The sequence below is a fragment of the Dasypus novemcinctus genome, chromosome 18 (genome assembly GCF_030445035.2).
Source record: "Dasypus novemcinctus isolate mDasNov1 chromosome 18, mDasNov1.1.hap2, whole genome shotgun sequence".
NCBI classification, from domain to species: domain Eukaryota; kingdom Metazoa; phylum Chordata; class Mammalia; order Cingulata; family Dasypodidae; genus Dasypus; species Dasypus novemcinctus.
Genome location: NC_080690.1, coordinates 87,767,163 through 87,777,332, shown reverse-complemented (window position 1 = coordinate 87,777,332; position 10,170 = coordinate 87,767,163). Strand labels below are relative to the sequence as shown.

Below are 10,170 nucleotides of genomic sequence, written 5' to 3'. Positions count from 1 at the left end.
AATCAGAAATGAGATGGGGGGACATTACTACTGACCCCACAGAAATAAAAAAGATCATAAAAGGATACTCTGAATAACTGTATGCCACCAAATTAAACGACCTAGATGAAATGGACAGATTCCTAGAAACACACAAACCATCTACACTGACTCTAGAAGAAACAGAAGCTCTCAACAGACCAATTATAAGTAAGGAGATTAAATCAGTCATCAAAAGCCTCCCAGGTGCTTGCTTTGGCAGCGCATATACTAAAAATTGTAAGGATACAGAGATTAGCATGGCTCCTGCTCAAGGATGACACACAAATTCATGAAGCATTCCATATTAAAAAAAAAAAAAAAAAAGCCTCCCAGGGGGAGCAGATGTGGCTCAAACATTTGGGCACCTGCCTCCAACTTGGGAGGTCCTGGGTTTCGTACAACTGGGGTGGGTGGGGAAAGGGGAGATAAATGAATAAATAAATCTTTGAAAAAAAAAACAAAAACAAAAAACCACAAGTAGATGCAATGAGCTGACAAACAGACAGGCGCAATGAGCAGGGAGTGGCTCAAGCTGTTGGGCACCCCCCTCCCAAATAGAAGTCCCAGGTTTGGTTTCCAATGCCTCCTAAAGAGGACAGACAACAGGCACACACAATGAGCAGACAGATGAGGGAGCCATTAGGCAAGAGGAGGGGAAGCCTCCCAGTAACAAAAAACCCAGGACCAGATGGTTTCACAGGTGAGTTCTACCAAATATTCCCAGAAGAATTAATACCAATCCTGCTCAAATGCTTCCAAAAAACTGAAGAGGAGAGAACATTACCTAACTCACTCTGAGGCCAACATCACTCTAATACCAAACCAGATAAAGGTTCTAAAAAAAAGAAAATTATAGACCAATTTATTTTATGAATATAGATGCAGAAATCCTCAACAAAATACTAGCAAATTGGCTCCAAGCACACATTAAAAGAATTATACACCATAATCAAATAGGATTTTTCCCAAATATGCAAGGGTGGTTCAACATAAGAAAATCAATTAATGTAACACTCATTAACAAAATGAAGGGGGAAAACCACATGATCATCTCAAATGACACAGAAAAGGAGTTTGACAAAATCCAGCATTTCTTGTTAAAAAACACTTAGGAAAATAGGAATAGAAGGAAACCTCCTCAACATGTAAAGGGCACAGCTAACATCATTCTCAATGGTGAAAGACTGAAAGCTTTCCCTCTAAGCTCTGGAACAAGACAAGCATGCCCATCGTCACCACTACTATTCAACATTATACTAGAAGTTCTAGTCAGAGCAATTAGACAAGAAAAAGAAATAAAATGCACGAAATAGGAAAGGAAGAAGTAAAACTTCCACTATTTGCAGATGATATGATCCTACATACAGAAAGTCCTGAAAATCTACAATAAAACTACTAGAGCTAATAAATTAAGAAAAGCAGTGGGGTACAAGATCAACACACTAAAATTAGCAGTGATTCTATACAAAGTTGATCTCCATTTGCAAAAAAAGGAGGACCCCTATCTTACACCATATACAAAAATCATCTCAAAATGGATCAAAGACCTAAATATAAGAGCAAAACTATCAAATTCCTAGAAGAAAATGTAGGCAAGTATCTTCAGGACCTTCTATTAGGCAATGGTCTCTTAAGAATTTACACCCAAAGCACAAGGAACAAAAGAAAAAACAGATAAATGAAATTTCATCCAAATTAAGAACTTTTGTGCATCTAAGGGCTTTATCATGAAAGTGAAAAGACAACCTGTAGCAGTTTGATATTATTTATGAATTCCAAAAAGAGATATTACGTTTGTAAACTTGTCTGTTCCTCTGGGCATGATACCCTTTGATTGATTTAAATTCAAAGGCTTTATGTTTACTTGATTCAAGCAATATTAGGGCTTTGATTCAACCACATTATCAAGGTGTGCAGGGTTGAGTCCCTGGCCTTTTGGTGAGTTATACAGAATAAGATGCATACAAACAGAGGAACAGAGAGAGTACCACACACATGGAAGAGGAATGAACTTTGATCCTGCGGCCCTAGGAAGAGAGATGATCCTGATAGTCTACAGCTGACCCTGTAAAGAGATGAGAACAACTGAGCCCAAAAAGAAACGAGCCTCCAGTCTACAGCTAACATGGGAAGAAGCTGGGCCCATGAAGCCTTCAGAGGAAGGGGAAAGCTGAACCCTCACAGACTTCGCCTGCCATCTTGCTTCAACACATGGCAACAGAGTTTGGTGAGGAAGTAACTTTGAGCTGGACTCAAAGTTGGCCTTGTAACTATAAGCTTTTACCCCAAATACCCTTTATAAAAACCAACAGATTTCCGGTACTTTGCATCAGCACCCCTTTGGCTGACTAATACACAACCTATTTAATGGGAGAAAATATTTGGAAACCACATATCCAATAAAGGTTTAATATCCAGAATATATAAAGAAATCCTATAACTCAATTGGAAAAAAAAAAAACCAATTTGAAAAATGGGCAAAAATCTTGAAGTAGACATTTCTCCAAAAAGGAGACAGCCTCTTGCCCAGAGATCCCTTCTCCAAACCTCGCGCACCAGAGCCCAGCGATCCCCCTGCCTGTAGATGGTTAGGGGTTGGCTAGGGCATGATGCGAACCCCAGCTCCCACCAGCAAAGCCATCACAGATGCTGCCTGCCTCTCGCTTTGGAACTCTCTTCTGAAGACAGAGGAAGGAGCCATGGAATGTGGACAGCCTCTAGAGTCTAGAGAAAAGGAAACGGATTCTCCCTTCGAGCCTCCAGAAGGAACCAGCCCTGCCAATACCTTGATTTTAGCCCAGTGAAACTTGCGTCGGACTTGCTGATTTCCAGAAGAGCTAGATATTACATTTGTATTATTTAAAGCCACCAACTTTATAGTAATTTGTTACAACTGCCATAGAAAACTAGTAGAGGGAGTTGGCCAAAGTCCCAAATGCCTGCCTCAAATCCAGCGGACCTCCCGCAGCGGTTAGGGGCTGATCCTTTGTCCTGCCTGATGAGTGACTGGCCATGGCGGCTGTGGGGATGCAGCCCTGAGCCCAAGGCACTCAGTCTCAGTAACTACACTGGCCTTTGGCTCATCACACTTGGCTACGGTGGCCCCACCTCCTGCCCTCGGCCCTTCTGTACTCACCCTTGTCCCCTTACATTTGGACAATCCACCTAAGTCAGGGCTGGAATGCTGAAAGGCCAGTGAGGCTGCCAAACAACATGGCATGCTGGGGTCTGTGATGAAGAAGGGCTGGCCCTTCTTTTAGGAGTCACCAGTCTATGCGTCCAGCTGCCAAGGGTACATTACTGGATCTTTTGATTTTCCAAGAGAAGCCAGAAATTGGGATTCTTACCAAGAAGCTCCTAATTTAAAAAGCAGTCAGTGGGTTCCACTTTCCAGCTGGAACTGTGGAGGGTATCAAAGGGAAGAAATGGATTCCTGCTGTGCCAGCAGCCATTAGGAAAAAGTAAAAGAATTTGCAGAACTGAAGATCAAGCACCTGAAAAAGAAGTTTGCCCAAAAGATGCTTGAAAAAGTGAAAAGGAAGCTTATCTATGAAAAAGCAAAGAAGTATCACAAGGAATAAAAGCATATGTACAGAAGCAAGATTTGAATGGCTAAGATGGCAAGAAAAGCTGGCAACTTCTATATACCTACTGTACCCAAACTGGCACTTGTCACCAGGATCAAAGGAACCAATGGTATGAGCCCAATGGTCTAACAGGGTGCAGCTTCTTTGTCTTTGCCAAATCTTAAAGGTTCCTTTGTTAAGCTCTACAGTGCTTCAGTTAACATGCTGAGGACTGTGGAATTATAATATTGCATGGGGATACCCAAACTTGAAATCAGTGAATGAACTGATTTAAGTGTAATTAAGGCAAACTCAGTAAGAAATAAACTACCTTGGTAGGTAACTCTTTGATTTTGTACCATCTCTTGCTAAGTATGGCATCACATCCATGGAGGATCTATTCATGAGATCTGCTGGGAAATGCTTTAAAAAAGCAAACAATTACTGTGGCCCTTCAAACTATCTTCTCTCAGAGGTGGATTGAAGAAAAAGACTACCTGTTTTGTAGAAGGGGGAAGTGCTGGCAACAGAGAGGACAGGATCAACAGGCTTACTGGGAGGATGAACTACGGTATCAACCAAGATAGTTTTTGTGATCCCATCAGTTATTAAATAGAGATTGCTTTCAAACTGAAGTGTATTGGTGACTTTTTATTAGTCTGCCTTTCTGCCTTCTCTTACCTGTTATGGCAAATCTTGGTATGTAATAAAATTAACCTAAACCCAACAACCCATTGTATACAAAACCAGGGTCCAATTTTTATCTTGTGAGAAACATCTTAGGTTTATTAGGGCTTGTAACTACAGAAAGAAAAAAAAAATTGGTCAGTGGAATTTTAAATAAAAGTCTTTTTAGAAAGCACACAGAGGGCCACCAGTTGGCAGGACATACAGTGTCCAGACCAAATAGAAGCAAATCTATGCAGCCTCTTTCAAAGAGAAAGCCTACCCTGCCCTGCCTCCTGGGGCCTCCCACCCAGCTTCCAGGGGGGGCGACCAGGAAGACAAGGGCTAGGAGTGAGTGTCAGGTCGGGGGCCAGCGCTCAGGCCACCCTAAGGGTGGTGGGACGGTAGCTGAGGATTCCAACCCAGATTCTCCTTCCAGACAGAGAGAGAGGCAGTCAAGATGCCCGTGCAGGCGACCCCCTGGGAGCCGGGCATGGAGGAGGGGCCCAGCCTGGGATCCCGGGATCACTCCAGCCACCTCTGCTACCTCCAGAGTTGGCGACCCCCGCAGCAGGGCCGGGCCGTGTGCTCACGGGGCCTCGGGCCGGTGGCTCTTGCGGTGGATGACCAGCTGGGACTTCCACTCGAAGCCGCGGCCGCAGTCTCCGCACTCGTGGCGCCTCTGGCTGGCATGGCTCTTGCGGTGGATCACCAGTTGCGACTTCCAGCTGAAGCTGCGCCCGCACTCCTGACACGCGTAGCACCTGGGGCCCGCGAGCGCGCGCCGGAGGTGTCGCGGTGGCCCCGGCTCCCGGGCGCCCTGCGGCGGCCTCTCAGCTCCAGCAGTGGGCCCCGGGGCGCGCACGCTCTGCCCGCCCGCGTGCGTGCGGTGGTGGATGACGAACACCGACTTCCAGTCAAAGCCGCGGCCGCACTGCTCGCACGTGTAGGGCTTCCTCCGCATTGTGCCCGGCTCCGGCGCGGCCCCCGGGGTCGTCCCTGCGTGCACGGGCGCCGGCAGCGGCGCGCCGACCCGGCCTTCCCAGGAGGCAGGCCCCGGGTCGCCGGGCGGCCCCTTACAGGAGCTCTCGCTCTCATCTCCTGGCAGGAGACGGGGGGCGGACACGGTGACCCCTGGGCCGGGAACGGTTCCAGGACCCTTGGCCAAGCACTCACCTGGGCGAAGGCCTCCGTGGACCCCTGTTCCCACCGCCAGAGCCCGGGGTTCCGAAAGGGCTGGTGCCTCTGGCCCCGGGGGCCGCATTCCTGCCAGGGGCGGAGAGGGCGGTCAGGGCGGTCAGGGCCAAGCCCAGCATGGCAGGCAGGGGCTCACGTGGGAGGGGCAAGGGTAGGGGAGGCCAGGAGCAGGGGCACCCAGGGGGGGCAGGCGAGGACCAGGGAGTGAGAAGGAGCCCCGGCCGGGACTGGGGGCAAGGGCGGAGTTGACAGCCACCCGGTCCTCACCCAAGGAAACCACCGTCCCATACTTCTCCAGCATCGCGTCCCAGTACAGCTCCTTCTGAGACCGGTCCAACTGGCCCCACTCCTCCTGCAGGACTGTGGGTCACACCGGGCCACCCGCCCCACTCCAAGCACAGCCCGCCGACCAGCACTGGGCTCCCGTGTGGGGGGCCAAGGCTGAAGCCCACTGGTGCTGGGCAACCCAGGTTTGGGTTCGTGTGGGAGGCATATGGACAGGGGATGTCCTTCAACTCACCTGGTGGTCACTGCACCCCCCCATGTTTTGGCCAGACAGACCAAAGCTAAAGACCCCTGGGTGGGCTTTGGGGAATGCCAGCCCTCCAGATGGCACCCCCTCCCCACCTGCACATGGGGTACCCAAATCGCCAGGTGCCACCCCAACCCTGGGCCACTGAGGGCCTCCTGATTTCTCTCTGGGTGAGGACACCACCCCATAGGAGTTGTGACCACTCTAAACTGGGCTTCTCTGGCCTGAGGCTGAAATCCTTTCCTCTACAGAGAGGCTGCTAGCCAGCCCCTCACTACCCCAGGGCCTGTTGGTGACTCAACACTCCAGCAGCAAAGAACACGGCTGCTGCCCACAGTGCCTCCAGGGACACACTCCCTCCTGCGTGGGGCCTCTGGGCCTCCCACCTGGGGCTATTCACCTGAATCCTGGGTGGGAGGCAGGACACATTGGCTGACTCCTGGTTGCGAAGGCACCCCTCGGGAGACTGGGCTGGAAGCCGGGGGCCTGGAGGAGCTGGGGAACGAGTTGGATAGAGGGATTGGGGGCTGCCGATAACAGGGCAGGTGAGGAGCGGGTGTTGGTGCTGATGCCTCGGCCCTCCCCCACCAGCCAGGCAGGAGCCTCTACCCATGCCAGCCACAAGGTGGGCAGCCAGCCCTGGGCTGCCCAGAGAGCCTGCTCTGTGGCCCCTCCCATGCCCCCCACCCCAACCAGAGACACACTCCCTCCAGGAGCCCCCAGCCTCAACGCAGTACTCCCTTACCCATCTCCTGCCCATCGGCATCTGGCTCCTCCTTCACACTGCAGGTGAGCTGGTCGGGGTCCTCCATCTGGGCACCCTGTGTCCCCTCCCCAGGAATTGCCTCAAGAGACTCCACTGTCCCTGAGGGGTGGGGGCTCCCCAAGGACTTCTTTGTCTTCTGGGCTGCTGGGAGCACCTCCAGCCCCAGCACATGAGTTGTGATCTGAGGAAGAAGGGACAAGTCATGGGGGCTCAGCCTCAGTTTGTCCCTCCAGGAAACTGGCACTGGCCATACTCACCCAGCCCAGCAGCCGCCCTGGGTCATGCTGCAAACCCTCCACCAGAGCCGCAGCCTCCTCGGGGCTGTTGGGCTGCTGCCCCTGCACCCAGGCCTGGATCTCAGGGGGCAGCACGCCCAGAAACTGCTCCAGCACCAGCAGGTCCAGCATCTGCTCCTTGGAGCACACCTCCGGCCGCAGCCACTGGCGGCACAGCTCGCGCAGCCGGGCCAGGGCCTCACGGGGACCTGCTGCCTCCTGGTAGCAGAACTGCCGGAAACGTAGACGCGCGGCTTCAGGCTCCTCCAGGGTGGGGTCCGCTGTGGGCAGAGGCAGGTGGCCCAGTGGGGATGGCATTTTTGTGCTGGGGATCTTTCTTGGAGTCTCCAGGTGGGACCTGCAGAAGAGGAAGGGTCAGGATGCCAGCCAGTGGGACCCTGACCAAGGGAAGTCAGACATGGGCACAGACAGGATAAGCCCAGAGGTCTGTGGCCAGGATAGAAAGGGGACCCTGGGGCCAGAAGAAAGGCCAAGGGGCTTCAGGGAGGGAGGGGCCATAGGCACTCTCTGCTGATGAGGGGAGAAAGCCTTGTGAACGAATGCCAGGGCAAGGCATCCAGAGTTTCTGGGAAATTGCAAAGGAATTTATAAACACCATGGACTGTTGAGAAGTAATGGCCAGAAGGTGGACAAGAGGAGTCTCCATAAGCGTCCAGGGCTGGGCTAAGAGCCACAGAAGGTGCTGGGCAAAGAGGGATGGATGTGGTCCTTTGGGCAGGAGGCTGAGGGACAGGCAAATGATGGGGCTGTGGTCCAGAGTGAGTGGAAATAGTGAGGCCAGAAGGAGGCAGCAGACGGCAAGTGAGGTCAGGCTGGGCTGTACCTGTTCCCACCCCAAATGGGTCATCCCGGGAAGCTGCACGTTCATGCCACAAGACTAATCAGGGGCTGGACGATCAGAAGCAACGGGGGCGGGCAAGGGGGGGGGCGGAACGGATGTGGACTCCAAGACACGAGACACCATTCGTGCTGAAAACGTGGACTGCGGATGACTGGCAAGGCCCGTGAGTGTGGAAAGCGAAATAAATCAGAGTCATGCCTTGGGCGCAGAGTCGTAGGGGCACCAGTGTCCCAGCCTTGGAGAGGGCCTGTCGGGCAGGCTTCATCTCCACCGAGTCTGTTCTATGCTTCTACAAACAGGAATGGACTCAGATTTTAAACTGAGTTTTAAAAAACTCTCCCCTCTTCCCAACACCAGGCTGGGGGAAGAGGTGACGACCAGGCCAGGCCCCACCCCTGGTTTTTCCGAGCGGCCCTCGGTTTCCACGGTCTGTCCCAAAAAAAGCTTGGAGAGGATGGAGGTCGTCACGAAAGAGGAAACCAGGACTGCCGCTGGGGGTCCGGGCTGGAGGAACGGCCTTGACAAACGGCACGTCGCAAGGGCGCCGAGAGCGCCACAGCGTAAAAGCCTTCCCCCGGGTGTGGGAAAAGCCGCGCCCCGCCCCGCCGGGCCCGGCCCGCGCTCACCTCGGCAGCCGGGCGGACGCCCAAAGGCCACTTCCGGGAAATGGCGCGGCCCCGGCTCTGCCCCGCTCCCCGTCTGCGCAAGCGCACCGCCCGCCCTGCCTGCGCGTTGCTCTGGCGACGCCTCTCTGGCCAATCCACCGCCTATCCCGAGAGCCCCGCCCCTCCCTTCGGACTACATTTCCCATGAGGCTCAGCCAGCAAGGAGCGCCCGCCGGTGGGCGCGCACTTCCAGAGACCTCTCGTGCTTGAAAGGCGCCTCGTGCACAATGGGGTCCGAAGGGTCACGTGGTTTGTGTAGTGCCCTTCCCTCACCGGTGGCTGCTGTCTCCTTGCACCCGAGCCCAGGCCTCGTCAGTGACCAAGCTGGGCGGTACTTTGGAAAGCTGCGCACGTGCAGGCGGGCCAGGCTTCTATTGGCAAGCCCGTCTTATCTTTCGCCCAATCAGAGCTGGCGCCCCTCCCGGACTCCACCCCTAGAGCGCTTCCGGAGGTCTCTTCCCCGCCTCCCATCGTCCCCTTGGTAACCAAGGAGCACATCCGCTAGCCTCCTCTGTTTCCGCGGTAACGGCCGCTGGGACCCTCTCCGCTCGCCGGAAGCCGGAAGTGGCGGCCGCACAGCCTCCTGGGTGGGATAGTTAGCGGAGGTTCGCCGCCAGATCCTCCCGTGGGCGGGATGCTGGGCTTTTTCCGCTACCCAGGGAAATTTCTTTGCTTCCAGGCCGCGTGAGTCGGGCCTAGGTTTCTCGACCTTCGCGGAGTACCCTGTGGACATGAGGGAACGCAGCTGGGCGCCCACTCACTGAAGAAGCTGCTTCAGCAGTTAAGGTAGCCCCTCGCTGTCTGCCGAGACTTTCCAGGACTCTTTTTTTTTTTAAAGAAATAGTGACATTCTAAAATGAGAGTGAAAACACCATGGTTTCCTTGAACTTTGGAAAGTAGAAAGATGCAAAAGTAATCTCACCATCCAATTTGCCATTGTTAAAACTTGGCTTTTGTTTTGTTTTTGTTTCTAAATTTATATATTTTTAACAAACATTTAAAGTCTATGTTATTTTCAGTGAACACGACATTGTAGTTAACACAGGCTCTTCCATAAGTAAAGGAAGACTTAGAGGCAAAAGCATTTAGAAAAGAAACGACATTAACTTGTCAAGAGAGGAGTGTGGCTTCTCAAATGAGAAGGCAGCAGGTATTTAAAGAAACAAAACAAACCCTTCAGAATGAACCAAGGTGATTAAGAGTGCATTTGTCTATAATGGCAGAAAGGGAGCACACTGGTCCTATGATTATGGTAATTTCACAGCCTGTTCCGTGTCTTCACACATCAGCACTGCAAAGCGAAGGATGGAAGTTTTGTTAAGTCATGTATTTATTTTGGGAACCAAAACTAGAATAACAGTGACCTGTTATTTTTAGTTTATCACACTAGGTAGTTTTTAAAAAATCTGACTGTGGGGCAGGATCAGTTTTGCATCTGCGCATCAAATACCTGAAACATAACTTGATTATTCAATCTTAAATTGCATTTGTCTGCTTTGGCTTCCTCTGATTCCTGGAACTCCCTGGCTCCTGTGCCTGAGTGGGTGGGGCTTGCCAACGCTAAGCTTTCCAGTAGCGGCACCGGGTGAGTATTTGGCTATTTCTAAATCAGTGATAGGT

General features: G+C 52.2%; 1 protein-coding gene, 1 non-coding gene and 1 pseudogene across 6 annotated transcripts; 2 read left to right on the top strand and 1 right to left on the bottom strand.

Moving 5' to 3' along the window:
- Positions 1-225: 225 nt before the first annotated feature.
- Positions 226-330, top strand: LOC111758964 (U6 spliceosomal RNA). Its single transcript, XR_002793076.1, has one exon. It is a non-coding gene; the product is annotated as a U6 spliceosomal RNA (small nuclear RNA).
- A 379-nt stretch (positions 331-709) lies between these two features.
- LOC101443918 (large ribosomal subunit protein uL30 pseudogene) lies at positions 710-4,211 on the top strand (annotated as a pseudogene).
- A 133-nt stretch (positions 4,212-4,344) lies between these two features.
- On the bottom strand, positions 4,345-8,877 carry ZNF446 (zinc finger protein 446). 5 transcript variants are annotated; one of them, XM_012530698.4, is made up of 6 exons: positions 8,824-8,877; positions 7,006-7,381; positions 6,728-6,929; positions 6,383-6,477; positions 5,718-5,802; positions 4,345-5,519 (listed from the first exon to the last, which is right to left on the bottom strand). In XM_012530698.4, exons 2-6 carry the CDS (start codon positions 7,339-7,341, stop codon positions 4,843-4,845), a joined length of 1,395 nt encoding a protein of 464 aa, XP_012386152.1. In that variant the 5' UTR covers positions 7,342-7,381; positions 8,824-8,877; the 3' UTR covers positions 4,345-4,842. The 5 variants fall into 5 exon arrangements, with proteins under 5 accessions (XP_012386152.1, XP_012386150.1, XP_012386154.2 ...); XM_012530696.4 differs by having other exon boundaries at positions 7,006-7,421; positions 8,824-8,845; XM_012530700.3 differs by lacking the exon at positions 8,824-8,877 and adding an exon at positions 8,512-8,711.
- Between the last annotated feature and the right edge of the window lie 1,293 nt (positions 8,878-10,170).